This window comes from Maylandia zebra, linkage group LG22, assembly GCF_041146795.1.
Source record: "Maylandia zebra isolate NMK-2024a linkage group LG22, Mzebra_GT3a, whole genome shotgun sequence".
NCBI lineage: Eukaryota > Metazoa > Chordata > Actinopteri > Cichliformes > Cichlidae > Maylandia > Maylandia zebra.
In genome coordinates, this window is record NC_135187.1 from 25,687,761 (window position 1) to 25,709,555 (window position 21,795).

The window sequence follows — 21,795 nt, forward strand, 5'->3', positions numbered from 1 at the left end:
AAATCTGACCCCCAGAATTTAGAACAAATGCATAAATACACAACAACAAAAAACATTTAGAACCAGAGGTATTAGTTAGGGGGGTAAAAAAACAACCCAAAGCTGCTGTGACATTATTCAGTGAGGCAACAAAACCACCGACAGTGACTCCCAAAATATGATGATGAATTATGAGTTGATACACCACTGAATGATTTGTGGTTCACGAAAGTAAACACGCACAGTATCTCCTTCACCCCTCAGTTCTATAACCATGGAGAAGAGAAGAGATGGAAAAGGGTTATCACAAAGTGCCTTGTGAGCCAAATCTTTCAAGCAGTGTTGTTGCTAATTTGTTGTCAGTCATAGGAAGTGTTACTGACCGTCAGGTTTTCAGTCAGACATGAAAAGAACACTGAAATATACATGAGTCCTTGAAATCATCACAGATTTCAACGTGCAGAAAGCTTTGAACATAAGCTCAGTGAAACACTAAGAGCTGGGGGGTTACAAATCCACCCCCCATCCAACAGCTGGAGCCTATCCCAGCTGCCATATAGGGCAAAAGGTGGGGAACACCCTGGCCAAACAAACAATTACACAGCTGTTTATTAACTGCAATAAACCACACGATCAGCTGCCACCTGTTACTTCCAAAGAGAAACAGACACCTTAGCAAAGGACCGTCAACCTGTTCGACTCCAACTTCCATGAGCCAAGCAAACAAACAAAAGAGGAGGAAACAGCAGCCTAAATCGTGCTTGTGTGTGTTTACGTGTGTGTGTTCACTCAGCAGGCAATAGCATTTAAAAATTCTAAAGCTATGCAAAATGCCTGAGAGCCTCACTGCACTACACTCCAGCATATGGTGTTTTCTCTGTTTTCTTTTACACATGATGCAGAAAATCAACCCTTAAAGCTCTCCTTCCCACGCACATGCAAATGCTTGTGCATGTGCACGGACACAAATAAACACGCTCTTATTACGTGTGCGTAATTATTGCAAAAGCAGCGCGCTGTCACCTTACGAAATCTGTGTCATAACACTCAGCTCGCACTCTCGCTTTTGCGCTCCGGGCTGTTATTTTTCAGTGTGCTGCACCTTTAAACGGCGGGCGTGGCTCTCCTACTACGACCCGCCTCTTATGCAGAATAGCCAAGAGTCCTTCCCCCGGATCATATAGTGCAGCAGTCTGCAAAGAAAGTGACCACAGCCGAAGCCTATCCAGCCCTCTGAGCGGTGGGACCGCGACCAAACGGACTCGTTCACCCTCGGTGACTGTTTACCACCTGAGAGAGACACCGAGCGCAGCAGCAGAGGGAGGGAGGGACGCTCAATTTGGGAGCAGATTGCTTGTAAAGGAATCACTGTTGCTGCTTTTTCTGTGTTTTTTTTTTTTTTTCTTAGTGGTGTAATTACGCACAGCGGATCCATGAAGACGCAGACAGGTTTTTCACTTTGGGCACCAGGTAAAAAAAAACTCCTCACAGCTGACACCCAAACGCACACGTGGATGGTTTAGATAATAAGTGAACCGCTTAAAGTTTTTATTTTAATTTTATTCGGAGAGGGGTGTGTACTGGGGGTTTGACGAATGGAAAAGCCGCATCTCCAGCGCGCCCGCTGCTTAATTAACTGATCGGCTTTTTAGACGCAGCTGAATTCCTTGAGCTTGATAAGGAGTCGAGCCGAGGAGGAGCCAAATAAAGTGCTTTACGCGCGGCTCTCCGGTCTGAGCAGCCTCACCGGGAGTACCGGGGCTGCTACCTGCTGCCTGTCTGTCCAATTAATCTATTTTCAGTCCCATTTTAATCGCCTTGTTTTCTGCTGAGCAGTCAGCGGAACACCCCCGCCCCTCCCTTCAGTATCCTACTACTAAAACAGTGTTATGTAATGAGACAGTTGCGAAACTTTGAACTTCTCAACAGCTGCAGCAAGACTGGTGTTCTGGTTTTGGTTTGTTTTTGTTGTTTAAACCTTGCGGCATGTGAGCGGAGAATCTTTATGCCTGAAAGTCAGTGTCTTCACCTCCACTACCACTCTCTCCAAATACTGTCTTATGAAGTCTTTACCGATTTGCAAACAAGGTTCTAGTGATTTAAGTCATCTGTTACACCTTCTTTTTTTAAGGTGGAGGTTTATTTCCTCAAAGGCAGGTCGCTGTTTACGAGGATAAACTGCATCATTATCTAACAGGCAGCGATGCATGAAAATAGATGCATTATGCATTTACCACAGGGTCGGACCCCCCGCCCCCCCAATAAATAAACAAATGATTAAAAACAAAATACGCACAGCGGTGTTATTATTTCTGATGCGAATGAGGCTCAGTTCTGATCCAGCTGTCGGCTCTGTGTGTGTGTCTCAGCAGACAGCGGGAACAGGGAGTGATTCACCCCGCTGCCTCCAGCCACCCATGCCGGGCATTAGCTCCACCGCGCCTCGTTATGAAAACTGGGACATGGACCACCTCGACCACTACCAACATTATTTCTACGACGACCACGACCCGGACGAGGATTTCTTCAAGTCCACTGCGCCCAGCGAGGACATATGGAAGAAATTCGAGCTTGTGCCGACCCCGCCCATGTCCCCTATCCGGGCGGTGGAAGGGTCGGGCAGGGTCGGACTGCTCTACCCGTCTCTCGGAGACAAGCTGGAGTGGGTGTCCCAGTTCTTGGGGCAGGAGGATGAGCAGCAGCATCAGCAGGATGTGCCGTGCAAGCTGGCTACGACCGGCGACTCGTTCGGGAACCTAAGCTCTATCATAATCCAGGACTGCATGTGGAGCGGCTTCTCGGCCGGACAGCAGCTGGAGAGAGTTGTAGGGGAGCGGTACTCTGCCTGTCCCGGGACCGGAGTGGCCGCTAAAGTCGCAGCCGGGTCCGCTGTCACCTCCCCCGGGAGGGTGCAGAGTGGCCCCGGTGACACTGTTGCCCTCGGCGGCTTGGCTGCGGACTGCGTGGACCCCACCGCGGTTCTCACGTTCCCGATAACAGGCGGATGCAAGAAACAAGTGTCTTCTGGTTCCGAATCACAGAGCGACTCTTCAGGTCAGTAACAGGTGAAGCGCACTGATGTACAGCGTGAATGGTAGCTCTTTCTCTGTGCAGTTGTGTGTCACAGTGACGTTGAACAGGTAGTTCAGTGGCCATAGTTACTTGTTCTGTTTCCACCACATCCCTGTCACGCACACGCACACACACACACACACACACACAGTACTTAACACACTGGAACTTCCAGACCCGCCCAGTCATGTTTTATTTAAGTCTCCTTCATTTGTTTGCTTGGATCAGTGACTTTTAGGTATTTTGTTTTTGAACTTAGTCATTTTTATTACATTTTTATTGCTTTGGTCAGCCATCTTGGCAGTAATGGCTGGCATGGCACATGATGGTGACTGCATTGCGTTACCTTTGGTGCATGCAACACATGCTTGAAGCCCAGAGAGCGACACACCCATCCAAACATCTGCTGCTTGGCAGGGATCCAGCAGACCAGCTGCTACTTCTCCCTGCTCCTCTCCTCCAGTCTGACTTATGATAACAATATCCTCTCTGCCGGCTCTCCCTGACCTCAAATTTGACATGAATTCAATAAAGAACACTTATTATTGGAACTTTATGTAACTGGGAGGGATTGAGAAGCCCCCCCCCCCCCCCCCCCCCCCACACACACACACACCTACACCTTAGTTATTCTGTCTCGCCTAAATTTTCCCTGAGACAAGACCTACTTTTTCCCAATTTTGTATATTTTTTTTTTTTTCCCCACTCCCCCGAACCCATATGATCGAGTCTGGTATGTGGGCTGCCATGTGATGTCGAGCTCGGAGCGTGTGTGGAATGCCACAAAGGGAACTTGTTGCTGCATTCCTCCGCTCAACAGGCTCCGGCGCCAATTGTGTTGGGGGGTGTATTTGGGCCGAGCCAGCCCGGGCTGTGAATAGGAGCAGTGGGGGATTAGCCCGTTCAGGAGGGTTCAGGCTGGGCCTGCACAGTCCTTTTTTTTTTTTTTTTTGACAGTGTTGAGCATTTCATGGAGAGACAGGGGCTCTGAGAGGAGGAGAATGAGCCAGCCCGGGAAACAGATGTGTGTTTAAGCTTCAGTAAAGAGCTATTATAGGGTTACTCTGGAGAGTCCGTCCTGTATGCTTTTGTAATATGAGACTTGAGACTTGCTTTTCACATGAGTGCTGCTGAGGATAATAGCTGGGGTCGCCTTACTCCCAGCTTTGTGTCGGTCCCCTCTTCTTGCTGTGATCTTAGTTACTTAAGAGTGTGTTTTAATCTATAAGAGTGCTGAAAGTCTCCTGGGAGTCTACTCGATTTGCGGGAATGGAGTCAAAATTTTTATTTTATTTTATTTCTTTATTTCTTTTAAACCCTGTTTCCACTCTAGTAAATAGAGGAACAAATGGGTTTCGCAGCGCTGGATATTAGTCGGCTCATTTTAACAAGTTGAAGAAGCACCTGAGTGCTTCACAGCCTAACCTGTCTCTCCCTCTCATGCTCACTCTGTGCACATGAATGAAGAGGGGGAATTTCCACTCAGGGAGCTGAACTAATGCAGTGATGATTCAGAGCCTTGGTGAGAGTGTGTGAGTGAGGGAGATCATGCAGGTTTCGCGAGGCTCTGTGAATATCTTTTTCGCAGAAGCATTTAATTGGCCTGAGGAGGCGGGAGGCTAGAGCGAGCGTGTCAGTCAGGCTGCTCACCTCAGCTGGCATTTTAAGTCTTAAACGCTTCATTCTGTGTCTTTCTTCTCTTTGGACACACATTTATCCAGTTTCTTACCTTTTTATTTTCCCCTTCAGATGACGATGATGACAAAGATGAGGATGAAGAGGAGATTGATGTGGTCACGGTGGAGCACAAGCAGCAGCGTAAACCTCGCCGACTGGTCAACACCCGCAAGCCAGTGACCATCACAGTGCGAGCTGACCCCTTCGACCCCGGCATGAAGCGTTTCCACATCTCAATCCACCAACAGCAGCACAACTACGCCGCTCCCTCCCCGGACACTCTGCCGACAGCACCCGAGCCGCCGCGGAAGAGGGTTCGGCAGGAGAACGCATCGGCTCAGGTGACGCCGCCGTCTCCCCAGAACTCTAGTTCCCACCAGCCCCGGCCCGGCCACGCACCAGTGAATTTGGACAGCAGAAACCTTCACATGACCGTGGCCAGGTCGGAGTCACCTAACCTCAGCGCCTCCTCTCCTACCTCCTCCGCCTCGCCGTCATCTCCTTCATCCTCCTCATCTCACCCCCAGAGATCCCCTTCAAAGCCCCCCTCCTTCTTGCACCTCTCCAGCCCGCAGTCGTCCGACTGCGAGGACACCGACAAGCGCAAGGCGCACAACTTTCTCGAGCGCAAGCGGCGGAACGACCTGCGCTCACGTTTTCTGTCGTTGCGGGACGAGATCCCGGGCTTGGCGGACTGCCCCAAGACTCCCAAGGTGGCCATCCTGACCCGAGCCACTGAGTACCTGCAGCAGCTGCACGCCAGCGACCGGCAGAAGGCTCAGGAGAGGAAGCAGCTGAAAGCCCGGCAGCTGCAGCTGCTGCAGAGGCTGGCGCAGCTTAAGCGCTCCTGAATCTGACCCGGCACCTCACACGTACACTCACAGGACTGAACGGGACTCTGTGAGGATGAAAAAACACTAATGTTCACTTGGAATAGTGCGGGTGGATTTCATTGTTTTTTTCCTTTTCTTTTGTTTGTTTTGTGGTTTGCACATTAGCTTCTGAGTGACTGACGAGGCCACAAGCAGTCATGACAGCAAGCTTAGGGACTGGTGATCACACGGGGGTATCCGTGGATTGGTGCATGCGTGGGCTTTCAGTTTTAGGTTTGTCCAGCCCCCCCCCCCCCAAGCCCACACTGTCGCTTGTTACGGCCTGCCGCGTTTGTTTGACGAAACTGCCGCGACTGTGTCGTTAACTGCTGCACAACCTCCTCGATTATGACAGACTCTTGTTGCGCTTGCACAGCTGCGACATCCCCCCCTGAAATGTCTTTGTGTACTTTCCATCACATGGCCTCCAAGTTCTTGATATCCAACATGTTGACCCTTTGTTTTTCTTTTTATCTGTCATTGTCCTCAAATCTCTTTCCCTTTCTTGTTTTCTTCACACTACTTCTAACCTCTGGCCAGCCAGAGACGCGGAGCAGTGTTATCATGTCCGTCTCGAGCAGATGAAGTCCCGACTCCTCTGCCTGCAGGTTCCAGATTGCAGCTTTCGGTGTCTTACCCCCTCAATCGTCAGACGTTTCAAAAGCATCGGCTTTGCCCTTCTGTTTCGTTGCGTTATTTGGAGAAGATACAAATTTAGCAAAAATCCCAAGAATGTTCCCGCCTGTCTTTTCGTATTGTGCCATGGAGACCAGCCAGAAGATGAATGTCAGCATCCCTTAGTTAACTAAGAGAATCTTTTAGGACCTGATTTGAAATCTTTGTCCCCCCCCCCTCAAAAAATGCCTGTAGATGAAGCCCACTGAGGTTCAGCTGTATGTTTTTTCATCTTGCTGTCTCATGAAGTCTTTTTTTTTTTTTTTTCCTGTTTTTTGCATTGATGTAATGCCTTTAGAAGCCTTTCAGTGTATGTAGACTGTCCAGTTGGATGTTATGTATATAGTACACTTCCTGTACAGTCCCTTCCAAACCAAAACCAGAGCTGTCTACTATACTCGCCCTAGTTGGTTTTTTGTTTTTTGGCTCAAGCTTGCTGGCTTTTCAGAGACAACTCAAAGCTTCTATTTTTGTTAATAAAATGATTATTAAAAGGAAAAAAAAGTAAAAATAAAACACTTTGAACGTTGATCACACTAGTCACTTTGTCACAATGTTTTTCATTTGTTACTGTTTTCAGAGCCTCCTTGTTTTCATACTTGTGTGTTTCTGGGGTTTCTTCATTTGTTTAAATAATAAATCAGACCAGTCAGAAGTTTTTATACTATATTTTCCTACCAAGTTGTGTTTCAGTGTGAGCTAATGACTGTTTTTTGGTTAATCGCAGTGGACTGGGCTTTATTGGTGGTTTATGTGCTGAAAGTTGTGTATCTTGATTGGATACCCCACCACAAACAATTCAATCACTATAGCTGTAACGCTCTTAGATCTAGTGCAGGTGTTATGGATGGTGTGTGGACTTAAGAGGATCTACTGATGAAACTTTCGGCTGTGTGTAGCCTTGATGTCGATGCTTTCTGCTTTTTCTTTTTCTTTTTTGTGCAAGCCTGGTGGTGCCTGTTGTCCTGTAAGCCATGCAATAGGACACTGTAGCCCCGGATCGAGTACTGTAAACGATGAGTTTCATTTCCAGCTTCACTCGCTCTCAGGAAAATCCATGTAGACTGCAGCTTTCGTATCATGGCTGTAGACTGTGCTTTTGGAAGGGGGGGTAACCTGTTATTATGCTGTTTGTAACAACCTCAGGAGCCACCACAGATGGGAGAAAGTGAGCTTTAAGAGCAGGAGATGAATGGATTTGGTTGAAGAATTGTGTGCTTTCCCCCCCCGCTTCCTCCTTAATGCTCATTAATTCAGCACAAACCACCAGTAAACCCAGTCAGGTTTTTCCCCCAGCAGGGTACACCCATGACAGTGGTTTACATAGTAGTAGTTGTTGTTGTTGTTTTTGTTTCGTTTGTTTGTTTGTTTGTCTCCCCCCCCCCCCCCCCCCCCCCCCCCCCCCCCCCCCCCCCTTGTGTGATGGTCACTGGTTTCTGCTGTAGCACAGTCATAGTAGCAGTGAATTCGTTTTGGTTTTTTTTGTTTGTTTTTTTTTTTTTTGTTTTTTTTTGGGACCTTGTCTCAGCACTTTTCTTTTTCCTGTACCTCATAAGCCTCAGTGTATGAAGAGTAAGTCAGAAAAGTAAATAAATTCCATGGTTTGACTTCATAAATCAATCATTTGTCTCTCTTTCTTGAGTATATCACAGAAATCAGACAATCAACAGCAGAAACGGGAAACCTATTTGCCAATCAGTGTTGTTGCACTGACGTATGCGCACGCAGTAGCGCTTCACAACATAGTCAGCTGGGAAAAAAAAAACCTGAATGGCCATGGGGAGGTCTTATCAGCAGGAAAAGCTGCAAAATTTGAGAAAAATAGAATTAAAAGTCCAAAATTTATGACATCCTTCACATTTTCCAAAGCTGTCTAGTGGGCCAATTCTGGCCCTCAGGCCTTGTATTTGACACCCTTTCTTTAAAGTTTTATTCTGGGGGTAAAGCTGTAAAATTTTTGAAAAGCTTTTCCTTTTGTGAGGTACAAACAGCATTGCAGTTTTCATAATTTTGGACTTCTACACCACCACAACAGGCTTAAAATGAAACAAGGATTCAATTAAAGTGCAGATTTGCACTTAAGCAGAGATAAAAGATCCTAGGGTAATTTGTGAACCCACAATATGAGCTCGACATGTGCAGCATCCAATTCTATTACACACAGACACTGTGAATGAGTGAACACAATCCCCCCACTCCTCATCCAGTGTTTCTTCTATGCGGTCTCCAGGGTAACTCTTGGTAGCATCTTCACCATGGCAATAAACATCTTTGCTCACTACTGCAGAGCGCTGGCAGTTTCCATAGAAACAGTGCCAACTATGCGGTTAAATGTATCTGCAAAAAGCATCGCACGGGTACCCTGAATGTAGCAACGAGCGATCTGATTGGTGCAAAAATACAGCATCAAAGCCATCTACCGTTATGATAACTTGGTTGCTGGTTAATTCGGAACTGGACGGAACCGGTTACTGCCAGTAAAACCGTTTAATCCAGTCAATTTAATTTATACCAGCGACAAGACTGAACCAGTATAGTAGTAGTAATAATAATAATAATAATAATAATAATAATGTTACAGCAGTAACGGCTCCCCGTTGCTCGGCAACAGAACCCTCCTCCTGTCTCCTGTGCTCACAGCGCATGCGCGCGGTCGTCAGCTGGGCGCCGATGACGCAGCATCATGGCGGCTTCCACTCTGAGCGTGCAGGGTGCTCTGCGGAGAGCAATGGTCCCGTCTTTAGTAGTGATTTTGGGAGCTACCGGCACCGGCAAGTCTAAGCTAGCGATCGAGATCGGAAAACGGCTTCAGGGGGAAATAATCAGCGCCGACTCCATGCAGGTAGGAACACGAGGGAATGCGCAGGGAGTCCTTGACATGGCAGCCATTATGCTTTACATGACCCTCCGGTTGTTGAAATATTTGGAGAAAGGGAGAGCAAAACGTGAAAATAAATAAATAAATAAGGTAGATCCGAATTCAGAGAAGCAGCACGTCATGTAAGGTGGTGCTGACTAATAGAGAAGACGTAGAAGGCCAGATCAGTGCGCCAGATAGCAGACAATAGGAAAATAAAACGTCAAGACGTAAAATATGAAACTTCGTCAGACGGTCATTATAGCATAGTTTAACAGATGTAACGCTTACCTTAGAGGTCTTCGAGCAGCGGAGGGGTAAGTGTTTCAAAATTTGTCTGATCTGCTTTAGCTTTGGTTTGTAGCACCCACAGACTGTATATAAAAGATGGACGCAACCACCTTGATGTTGGTTTCTGGTTGCATTTTAAAACATCAGTGTTGGTACTTTGGCCCTTTTTGGAGGCAAACTTGACCGTATTTATTCTTCTATGGCTGAAGTGCACTGTCATCAGCTAAAGCTAGCAAGCGTAGTTAGCATAAACTGTGCAGGTGCAAACACAAAAACCTGCTAATTCAAGCTTATTAGCAGGTAGTAGCATTTCACCAAAGCTAGGTGCAAATCTGTCAGTTCTTTTCTGCCTCACATACCTCCTCTGAAGTTGCTCTGAAAGTTGAGATTGTCTACAGAGAAACCAAAAGTTTCTTCATAGCCACTGTCACAATTTTGTAGCTGAATTTGAGAATGAGTTGGTTTTGGAGCCAACTTTAGATCATTAGAGGAGCTGTAGTTTTCTGAGGTTAGCTCTTGGTTGTTGGATGGTATTATTCAGTAACATAAAATACATATACATATGGATCTCTGTATTATCAAGCATGAAAAATACATATAGGAAGTGCTTAATAGATGTCAGGACTTCACTCAACTATCACCATTTTTAGTGAGGTGTTCATTTTTACTCATTTATTTGCAATAAATAAGTAAAAATAAAAATCATACTTGTGTAGCAGTGAAGACTATGGTAGAGAAAGACTTGTCAGAGTGATATCTTTGGTTGGAACCTGTGCAGTGTTGCACAGCGTAAGCATGAATATAGATGAGTCACACCTGCAAGCCAAATCTGGCCAAATTTCTGACCAGGCACCAGAAAGTTTTGTCCCTCCTTGCTGCAGCAGCAACTTTACTGCACCTTCAAGCTAACAAGCTAGCTATCAGAGGATAACATCAAAAATGAAAAATGCTAATGGAGGCAGTCAACCTTAAGAGAGTTGGGAGACAGAGTAGTTTGTTTCATCATTTGGAATACACACCAGCACCCATAAAAAGTTATTGGTGTAGCTAAGGAGTGAGGAGTTTAAAGCGGAACTTGTACAAAGTGTGTCATTTGAAGTGGAGACGATAGGTTAAGGTAACACTTAAATATCATCTGGTTATTTACTGAATTCATTTTAATCTGATGTGACCTCAATATAGACTAATCAATGTTACGTCATTATAACTAAAAAAAGTAAAAACAAATATTATTTATAAGAGCAGAGCTACAGATTAAAAATGTCCAAGGCGAAGCGGTCAAAAGTCTGGCTGTACTTCACAGCAAAATATGCAAACTCAGCAGCCTGCAACAAGTGCTTTAAGCTGATACTGTGATACTGTCAAAGGAGGTAACACCTCAAATCTGATGAGACACCTGGCTACGCATAGCGTTTTTTTTAAAAGCCGAGAAATGCACCATATTTGATAGCTTGCTGTGAGACCTCACACCGTGCACATCTACTGCGGGTGTGGTCCCTGTTATCGGACCCAGAGTTAGCAACATCCCCCAAGAACCCGAAGAGTACAGTCCTGGCCCCTAGTCCTGCTAGTGTAGCAGAAATGATGACGGATGATGATGGCAGCAGCAGCCGTTCTTCTCTGCGTGAGTAGCTTAATGTTGTTCGTGTGTAATTTACGTTGAGTAGGCTAACCACGTTATTACATTAATGCATGTAAGGTGAACTAGCAAACACCGTTGTAGTTACATGTGGCTGTCTTCTTGTTTGATGGCAGACACTCCCTTCACCCTGGCCAAAAAGGCTAAAATGACCAAAGAAAAAGTGGAAAACAGTTAAACATGAGAGGTTTTTGGACAAAGTTTGTGTTTTTTCCATTGTTTAAGCACTGCTTCCAGCCAAGAGTGATACCATATATGCCCCATAGCTGCAGAAAAGGCTAACATTGTTATATTTTTACAAAAAACAGCTGAACATGAGAGGTTTTTGGACCAATTTTGTGTTCTCCATTCTTTAAGCACCGGTTTGAGCACCGTTTAAGCACCGGCACCGTTTCAAAAGTACCGGTTTGGCACCGGTATCAGATAAAACCTAAACGATACTAGAGATGGCACGATACGACTTTTTTATGTCCGATACCGATACCGATATCATAAATTTGGATATCTGCCGATACCGATATGAATCCGATATAGTGTTTTTTAATCAACAAAACTGTTTTTTAAATATCTTGCTGCATTTTGTATAAGTTCATGCTCAAGTTTAAAACAACAACTACACTAAAGCTATTCTGTTATACCTGTATGCAAAAAAAATTTTTTTCATAGTTCAGCAATACTGATCAATCTAATAAACTTAAGCCTACACCATCCTCCCTATTCAGGTATTTTAAAGAGTACTTAGCATAAATATTAAGCAACCTAACTAATAGGGTTCCAACTCCCAGCAACAACAAAAATAAATAAATAAAAAATAGGGAACCACCCCTCACGCTCCACCTCATGATGCTTAATCGACGTAATCAACCTTAATTTGATGCAGTGTGAAAAAAATGCACAGAAATCAATTATTTTTCAAGAAATATTAAATAGATTCAACATCTTTCTTCAACAAAATTGCAGACTGCACAGATGGTACCTTCCCAAAGGAAAAAGTACTATAGCTTACTAGGGTATATATATTAGACTTAATAGTTACTATATACAGTAATTGACTTCTATTCATTTTACATCAAATTAAAACTTTGGGTGTCAGATAATTATTTATTAAAAGCTAGACATTTTAAATGAGAATAAGAAAGAAAAGTATGTCTTTGTGCCCCCTTTTCCCTGTTAATGCCCTATCGGCCCCCCTGGCTAAACTTTGCTAGATCCGCCCCTGCACAGTTACCAGCGTCAGCTACGTAGAAAAAGATCCTCGAGTAGAAAGTAATATTAAATAAATTCTAACAACAGCTTATCAAGCTTAAACGTGCTGCTGTTGTTCAGCCGCTGGTTTCCTCTTTCTGGTGCAAAGTGGGCCAAAAGCAAACTAGAGACACGGACTCGCGACAGAAAAGCCGATCAGCTGATCGTTAAGCAGTTTCACCATTGAAGTAGCAGCAGGAGAGGCAGTCGCTTGTTAAGCTTAACGCAGGAATGCTTTACAAACATTCAGAGATGGACTTACACACTTGCTTTACTTCTCTCGGGATAACTTTGTCGGAGATGAAATGCCGGGTTGCTAGCGAAGCTCCACATGCTATCCAGACCACCGACAGGTCCCGCATGCCACAGCCGCTCTATCACGTGATGCATACTGCTCCGACGTGCTAACGTTCTGAGGTGAGTTACGGCGTGTTGCAAGTTTTGTGAGGTGCTTTCGTTATATTTAATGGATAGGATTACATTTTTTTATTTTTCTCCGATATCCGATCCAGTAATTTAGGTCAGTATCGGACCGATACCGATACGTAATATCGGATCGGTCCATCTCTAAACGATACCCAGCCCTACATAACAGTCAGATAAGTCAAAATTTACTCAGCTCATTCTTCTTGCTTCCTCCACTTCCGTACCATTGATTCATTAATGTTGAATTCTCTCGCAGCTGCTCTATTCCCGTGTGGTTGCAGTATGTTAATAACTAACCTTGTAATGTGGATGGATTACAGTGGGGCAAAAAAGTATTTAGTCAGCCACCGATTGTGCAAGTTCCCCCACCTAAAATGATGACAGAGGTCAGTAATTTGCACCAGAGGTACACTTCAACTGTGAGAGACAGAATGTGAAAAAAAAAATCCATGAATCCACATGGTAGGATTTGTAAAGAATTTATTCGTAAATCAGGGTGGAAAATAAGTATTTGGTCAATAACAAAAATACAACTCAATACTTTGTAACATAACCTTTGTTGGCAATAACAGAGGTCAAACGTTTACTATAGGTCTTTACCAGGTTTGCACACACAGTAGCTGGTATTTTGGCCCATTCCTCCATGCAGATCTTCTCGAGAGCAGTGATGTTTTGGGGCTGTCGCCGAGCAACACGGACTTTCAACTCCCGCCACAGATTTTCTATGGGGTTGAGGTCTGGAGACTGGCTAGGCCACTCCAGTACTTTCAAATGCTTGTTACGGAGCCACTCCTTTGTTGCCCGGGCGGTGTGTTTTGGATCATTGTCATGTTGGAAGACCCAGCCTCGTTTCATCTTCAAAGTTCTCACTGATGGAAGGAGGTTTTGGCTCAAAATCTCACGATACATGGCCCCATTCATTCTGTCCTTAACACGGATCAGTCGTCCTGTCCCCTTGGCAGAAAAACAGCCCCATAGCATGATGTTTCCACCCCCATGCTTCACAGTAGGTATGGTGTTCTTGGGATGCAACTCAGTATTCTTCTTCCTCCAAACACGACGAGTTGAGTTTATACCAAAAAGTTCTACTTTGGTTTCATCTGACCACATGACATTCTCCCAATCCTCTGCTGTATCATCCATGTGCTCTCTGGCAAACTTCAGACGGGCCTGGACATGCACTGGCTTCAGCAGCGGAACACGTCTGGCACTGCGGGATTTGATTCCCTGCCGTTGTAGTGTGTTACTGATGGTGACCTTTGTTACTTTGGTCCCAGCTCTCTGCAGGTCATTCACCAGGTCCCCCCGTGTGGTTCTGGGATCTTTGCTCACCGTTCTCATGATCATTTTGACCCCATGGGATGAGATCTTGCGTGGAGCCCCAGATCGAGGGAGATTATCAGTGGTCTTGTATGTCTTCCATTTTCTGATGATTGCTCCCACAGTTGATTTTTTCACACCAAGCTGCTTGCCTATTGTAGATTCACTCTTCCCAGTCTGGTGCAGGTCTACAATACTTTTCCTGGTGTCCTTCGAAAGCTCTTTGGTCTTGGCCATGGCGGAGTTTGGAGTCTGACTGTTTGAGGCTGTGGACAGGTGTCTTTTATACAGATGATGAGTTCAAACAGGTGCCATTCATACAGGTAACGAGTGGGGGACAGAAAAGCTTCTTACAGAAGACGTTACAGGTCTGTGAGAGCCAGAGATTTTCCTTGTTTGAGGTGACCAAATACTTATTTTCCACCCTAATTTACGAATAAATTCTTTACAAATCCTACCATGTGGATTCATGGATTTTTTTTTCACATTCTGTCTCTCACAATTGAAGTGTACCTCTGGTGCAAACTACTGACCTCTGTCATCATTTTAAGTGGGGGAACTTGCACAATCGGTGGCTGACTAAATACTTTTTTGCCCCACTGTATCTCAGTTGTTCTCCTGACTGAAGTTTGGGCCATTTACAGCATCCTGCCATGCGATTGCATTTGTCCATAACCCTCGGGAACCGTCACGGTACAGCTTCCTAGCTTACCCAAGTTCTACTAAAACATTTTTTGACAGATTTTTGAGCGCCGTGTACCACATAAAATCGGTTTGAGGTCAGTAAGTACAACCAGAATGCGAATTTGCCTTATAATCTAGTGCACCAGATTATAAGGCGCACTGTTGATTTTTGAGAAAATTAAAGGGTGATATTGCAAGTTTATTATTTTCTAGTGATTTTGAAGTTTGTTTAATCTTAAGGTTGAATGGAGATTTGTAGAAATGAGTGCAAGGACACAATTAAAGAGTGACTGTTATTCTTTTACATCAGGAAATGCTCCACACACACTATGAGTGGCTGTCGTGTTCAGGCTTATATGTCCAGGTGGCAGCCTACTTGCAGAACTGTAATCGCATTGCATGCATTTTATTGACTTGGTGGCGTCGTGGAAAAGCAGCTGTTTTTGCTGACTGCTTTAACCTTTATGTGGACTGCATTGTACGTGAGTAGACTGAGCCGGATTTGCATTTTCAGGAAAATTGAAGCGTGTCAGAAAGTTGTTTTATGCCAACCTCTGATTCAGTTAGTCATCCATCCATTTTCTTAATTGCTTATCAGGGTCGTAGGGAAGGAGGGGACTGGACCCTATCCCAGCTGTCATAGGGCGAGAGGCGAGGCACTCCCTGGAAAGGTCACCAGTCTGTTGCAGTGCTGGTGTGAGTCTCATGAGTTTGCCAGCCTTTCTCCAACGTGGCTTTAAGACTGTTGTTCTGTTGGTGTCTTTCATGGTTAATACAGTCAGTATCACAGCATTGTATACTACACAGATATACCTGTTCACTCGAGTTGTTAAACTTCAAGCAGAGTAAAGGTTTGGTGGAGGTAGGGGTCAGGTAGAGGTTACAGGCTGTGTCAGTTTTAGGGAAATGAATGTAAATGAGTGCAATGTTCTCTGCAGCGATGGAGGCACGCCTCTTTGTGCATGTCTCTGTGTCAAAGCAGTGACATTTAAAATCTCTCACACTTGTGTCATCCCCTCACCTCTCTCTCAGCCCCACCCTGCCGTTTGGTTCCCAGGCTCTGTTACCACAGCAACCAGAAAGGCACATTCACTTCTCACAGAGAAAGCTGGGTGCTGGTTTGAGTCTGGTTCATGTTATAGAACAGAAATGCACAGAGGGGGGAAAAAAAATCCAGCTATCCACAGATGCCGGTGTCCTGCGGGGCTTTCTCTTATTTGGTAACTAATCACATCTTCCATCACCTTCCTTCCCCAACCCCCGTCTACCTGCTTCTTGATGTGCATTGTCCTTGAGAGCGTCTGTCCCTGTGGGGAGTTGCCTCTTCCAGCAGTCACCTGGTATTGGGCAAACTGGGTTACACTAATAACATTTCAGCCCAGAATATCTCGGCAACCAGCGGCCCTGGTTGGAGAGAAATTGTGGCCTAGTTACAGCACGGCAGCCCCGTCCGCAGCCTCCTTACAGTATCTGGCCTTGTTGCCTCCTGTCAGTGTGTGTGACAGCGAGAGAAAGCCGGAGAGACACGCAGACACGGAGCGAGTGAGAAAGTGGCTGCTTATGTGAGAATGGGGCTGTGTATAGGCTAGAGCTGGCCTGTGTTGTCTTTGGGATAGGAAACAGTCTGGGCTTGTTTGGGAGAAAGCAGCATTGTGCTGAGCTGGTGCATATTCAGCGCCGTGCTACGCCGGGCCCGGCAGCTGAGAGTGAATGGGCACGCTGTGGCCACTGGGAAGTGCCTATTGTCCCGTGGAGAATCGGTTCCCACACTCCCTAACACTCCTATTGTGTTCCTTCACCCCCCCTCTCCTTCCCTCCCGACCACAGCCCCGGCCCCCAGCCCACAGTTCATTGGACATGCAGGGGGATATTATTCACTCATTAAACGAACATGCTATCCATGGCAAACGCACAAGTGGCTCGCTGTACTGTCACTGAATGAGGCTCTGACGAGCAGCGTAAACCCTCGGTTCCCAAAGTGGGGTCCAGGGACCAGCAGAGGTCCTTCAGTAAGAGCATTTGGAATTGGAACAACTGATTTTAAGTTTCGCAGCCTTCATTGTTCCTGTCATCGCACCGGGTGTCTGCAAGTCTGAGCTGTGTTAAATAGGCAGTTATTTAAAGCTCCTGATGGTGCACAGAGAGAGAACCTCAGGTGCACATGTTCACTATTAGATTATTCCGGAACTGGGTTAGTAGTTGCATTACAGCATATCTTTAGCTAAATTTAACTGGACTTGATGCCCTTTTGCGTTTAATTTTCTGTAATTCCTTTTCTTGTACTGGTTGCAGAGATTAGATTGTACCATTTTTCTCCTTTTCCTTTTCTCTCCAATTTACAGGTTTCATTGACCTTTGATTCAAGTAAAGGTTCAATTAAAAAGGTCTTTGGGGGGGACTTAAGTTTGGCTGTTTTAATTTGATCATTGATCCACTGTGGCAAGGGGATGTGTATGTGTGCACACATGGTTTCCTAAATTAAATTTGAGAAAAAAAAAAAGCTCTTTATAACAGAACCTTTATCTGCAAATTCTTTATTTATCAGGTAATTTGTGATAAATAAATGGTGATGCAGTGCTGGCTGGTAGTCTTTATTCTTCTCTGCAGTGCCAGGTGAGCTTTTGTTCAGCCACACATGAACCAGTTCCCCAGCTGATGTTATGTCTGGTTCCACTTGCATGTCCTCCAGTTGGAGCAAGTCTCCAGAACTGAAGTCGTCAGTAGCTGCAGTACAAAGCAGTGGAGCTGGAGCTCGTCCCACATTGAGACGATACACTCTCAATACAGCGGATTGTTCACTAGTAAATTTGTCACGAATGGCGTCCTTCTCTCTGACTGGGGGAAAATGGAAAATAAAAATGCATAAATGAGCAGCCAGAGTGACAGATCCACTCAGGCTGCTGTTACTGGTGACGCAAACGGCAAATCTTTGATCAGTTGTACATTCTCGGGAGGCTGCTGAAGGATGCGACTTAACGGAGGTGGTCATGGGGGAAAACTGTCACACAACGATTCTCTTTGAGGGAGGGATGACTCCCAAATAAATCCGAAGCACCGTTTGACCAGATTTAAGTCCTGAACTCAGATTTCATTGAGAATTTTTGGACTCAGCTGGCATCAGTTTGAGTTGAAAAAGGCAGCCTGCAGTTTGATGTTTTGTCAAGGTTTTTCGAATCTCATTGTTTTGTGTGTTCTCATTGTTCTGTGATTTGTGGATGTTTGTGTGTACAGCTGTTTAAGGGGATTGAACCGAAGGCCTTTGTTCCTTTGTGGGGTTGACTGGTTCCAACTTAACAGCAGCCTCCTTGTAAATAGTGGCGTCCACAGATGGTTGAGTAGCAGATTGTCGCCAACTGCCCTTGATTCCTTCGAATACACATCCAGGCAGCGTCGTGCTCTGAGTAAGAGTTTAGGTAATAATGTTGCTCTAGTCTTCGGTGTATGAATGAGATTGTGAAAAGGCAGACTGTGCAGACGTTTCCCTCTAGAGAGGAGAGATGTGTTCACGCACTGCCGCCGCGCTGATTGGACATGATGCAGAATTTGGTTGGCTCAGACGAGCTTTTGATGAGCTGCGACAGACGGACATTTGTTAATCAAGCATCACCTTGAGAGAGAGGATGATTTGTCAGGGCATCGCTTACTTACTGACAGTGCTTTGCAAGACATTATTGTTAATAACAAACTGTTGAAAGGTACTCTGTGGATCCCTCACTTTATTTGCCACTGCCCATATTTTCAGTTGTGATTCAGGTTTGTGATATCTGATAGTTTGGGCTTCTTGTACAACAAACACATGGGATATTTTGTTTTCCCAAGAAAATTTCAGGACATCAGCAAATTTTAAGAGACATCTGAGACATAAGTGGAAAATTGTGGATGAGCGTGTCTGTAAAGACCCAACAAGGATCCAAACTAAGAAACGTATGAGCCTGTTGTGTTGTTTTTGCAGACACATGCAGATAGTAGGGAAACAGGTCAAGACAGTTTCAAAAGACTGGTGGCAGGTAGAGCAGCTCGTTGTTGTCATAAAGCTGTAGTTAAGTGCTGTCTTTGTTGGGTATTAAGAGTTGTCCACTCAGGAAGCAGAAGTCCGGATGGATGCAGTGAATGAGGGCATGCGGATGGTTGTTGTTCCAAAAGAAGATGGTAGGGTTAGGGCGCGATGGAGGCAGATGATCTGCTGTAGCAGCCCCTGAAGCTAGTAGCTGACAGAAGTATTGGTAGTAGTAGAAGAAGACCACCTAAGTACAAACATGCAAAACCAGCAATACAGTTTTGTTAATACTTCAAATTCAAAGTTTGTGCACATCTTGCGATATTTTCTCATGCTTTTGTTTATTTCCCACTTTTTTGTGCCAAGGAGACCAAGAACTCCACTCAATTAAAAAAAAAAAAAAAAACGAAACAAAAGTTATAATGACCGACCTGTTTGAAAGGCTTTCGGCTCTTCGTCACACGCTAGCAAAATGGAACAGATGACGCAATAGTTAAATGCCAAGCCCTGCACACGGGTAAATATGAAGATCAGTCAGCAGCGGTTGCATCCGCTCAGATTAGATCAGATTGTTTTTTGTTTGTGTGAACAGATTTTTCTCGCTTACTCACAGTCGCACGTTGAATGGATTTACTAACAACATATTCATCTCCAGGAACAGCGTAAAAGCACAGCGCTGGACTGTGTGAAAGGCGTGCCTCGCAGGGGTGGGGATGGGGTCGATTTACAACAGGTCGTGCACATGCGCGCCGTATATCTTGTGACCCTTCGCTTTATTCGCGTCTGAAAGAAGGTGCCGCTGTGTTTCTCTTAAGGACTGCATGAGCGGCGAATGGGTGGATGATTTGTCAGGCTTACTCATCTGCTGCCGAATGCGAAAAATGGGCCCAAGCAGCGGGAAAGCTGCCTTGTGTCATCGTGGCTCTTATACTCCTATGAAAGTGGAGGAGGAGGAGGGGGTCTTTTGTAGTGAAAAACACCAAAGGGCTTATTTGCCTTTTTAAGTTGTAAATTTAGAACGTGATGGTTGTGTCGCTGTGATTTCACTCCTGTGAGGCAGCTTGCTCGTTCACAGGCTATGCTTATTACCGGCCAGAGCTTGTTACACTCACACACACGCTACACATGCATGCTACGCACAGAGGCATGGTGCTTGTCTACACATCAGACACATCCTACACTCTTATATCCCTCTAATTCTCAAGCAGTCATCCCTTCCTCCCCCTCCTTCGCTCTCATTGTGCGTGTCTCTCTCTGTGTGTCTGCCGAGCCTGTGACCTGTCTGGGCTTTGACAGATCGGTGTGCATTGGAACTTAGGCAATGCTTCCTCCCACATCCAGTTTATTATGTACCTTTAGAAGTAATCTAAGCCAGTGTAGCAGAGCTCTAGAAAAACAACACAAAACTGACAAACTCCTATTTTGTGTGTCTCTGTGTGTGTGTAAGTGAATTGCAGTCTGCGGGTGTGGTGATGCGGTCAGGCACAGTCAGGCAGCATGGGAGAGGAGGATAGCAGGATGGAGGAAGAGGAAGAGAGGGGGCGGTGGGGCTACGCCATGAATGATTTATTAGTCTGGCATTACTGGGCCATTCCCCACAGAGAGACAGAGGAGAGGAAGATGGAGGGATAAATTGTTGAAGGATGGTGCCTTGAGGGGAAGGAAGGAAAGAAGGGGTAGAAAGAGAATGGGCAGTATTCATTTGTGAGCGTAACCGAGGAAAGGATTCCTGGAGACAGAGCTTACAGTCTATGTGCCGGAGCATGTGCCGCGGCCTCGAGGAGGCTGAACCGTGCCATTATCGACAGCTTCCCTCTGACCACGCTGTTGGTTTTTGATCAAAGCTTTCGGTATTTTAGTATTAAATGTTTAGCACGCTGTCGCTTTGCTGTTTGAGCGCTGCAGTGTGATTTAAATCATCATCGTGGGCTCGCTGAAATCGGAGCTCATGAAATACAAACTGCAGCACAAACACAGATTAGATCTGCGTTTGATTTGCAAAAACACTCGTGTGTTACTAAATAACATGTGTTGATCAGACAGTGTCCAATAGTTTTTTTTGTTTTTTTTTAAGCAACATATGGTATTGATGTGATGAGTTATCATTTTCTTTTTTTGTAAAATGTAACATTTATAAGCCTCTCACTGGGACTATGAGCATGAACGTGCATCACTTAAATGTCATTTAGACTTTTGCGAACTTTAATTATAGCCTAAGGATTATGAGATTACACCAATCAGCCACAACATTAAAATCCACGCCTACCTTGCACAGTAGTGCAGGTCCCCTTAATGTGCCTAGAAGAGATCTGGACTCATGGTAGTACCCTGTGGGTTGTGGGGTGGGGCATGTTGGTCATATTCCTTCAGCCGTTCTTGGACATGTTTTTTTTTGAGTGGACTTTACTTTGTTTTGGAGCCAGGTGCAGAATAAAATACATCTTCTATTACTTAAAGCTTCTGTTTAATTGAAAACGGGATGAAAATAACAGATTAAAAGTTTAAACTGAGAAGTTTGACTGCTGTTTGAAAAAATATGTGCTTGCTTTGAATTCAGTGGTAGCAACATAGTTCAGAAAATTTGGAACCGGGCAGCAAATTGTTGCAGAAACAGTGCCATGGTTAAAAACTGCTTGTGTCATCTCACAACTAGGATTGGAAATGAAAACATACAAATTGCATTATTGGTGTCTTTCAGGCAGTTTGGTAGTTTAGTTGTGACACACACATATGGCGCTGTCAATTAACAGCATTTACCATAAATCCAAAGCACATCCAAAGCACAACCTCAGTCTGCGACTGGGGAGAGTGCCCGCCCTATGGAAGACATCCTGCATCGTCCCGGTCCCCAAAAAGAACCGGCCCAATGAGCTGAATGACTTCCGACCGGTGGCACTGACGTCACATCTTATGAAGACTCTAGAGCGGCTCTTCCTCAACCTCCTCCGACCACAGGTACAACATGCCCAGGACCCACTACAGTTTGCATACAAGGCGGGTGTCGGAGTGGAGGATGCCATCCTGTACCTCCTACACAGAGCCCACTCACACCTGGATGGGG

The 21,795-nt window shown here is 45.3% G+C and overlaps 2 protein-coding genes across 6 annotated transcripts in view; both read left to right on the top strand.

Moving 5' to 3' along the window:
• Nucleotides 1-1,151: 1,151 nt before the first annotated feature.
• Nucleotides 1,152-6,814, top strand: myclb (MYCL proto-oncogene, bHLH transcription factor b). Of its 2 annotated transcripts, none has more exons than XM_004574353.5 (3): nucleotides 1,152-1,449; nucleotides 2,349-3,033; nucleotides 4,801-6,814. In XM_004574353.5, exons 2-3 carry the CDS (start codon nucleotides 2,397-2,399, stop codon nucleotides 5,577-5,579), a joined length of 1,416 nt encoding a protein of 471 aa, XP_004574410.1. In that variant the 5' UTR covers nucleotides 1,152-1,449; nucleotides 2,349-2,396; the 3' UTR covers nucleotides 5,580-6,814. The 2 variants fall into 2 exon arrangements, with proteins under 2 accessions (XP_004574410.1, XP_004574411.1); XM_004574354.5 differs by having other exon boundaries at nucleotides 2,352-3,033.
• A 2,060-nt stretch (nucleotides 6,815-8,874) lies between these two features.
• trit1 (tRNA isopentenyltransferase 1) overlaps nucleotides 8,875-21,795 on the top strand; it is a 49,916-nt gene continuing 36,995 nt past the window's right edge. For 2 of the 4 annotated variants that reach the window (XM_076879230.1, XM_076879228.1), the window contains exon 1: nucleotides 8,876-9,117. In XM_076879230.1, the coding sequence (XP_076735345.1) occupies nucleotides 8,959-9,117 (159 nt within the window). In that variant the 5' untranslated portion in view covers nucleotides 8,876-8,958. Of the gene's footprint in view, nucleotides 9,118-21,795 lie in introns of all 4 variants that reach the window. The other 2 variants (XM_076879231.1, XM_004574351.3) reach the window with 2 other exon arrangements.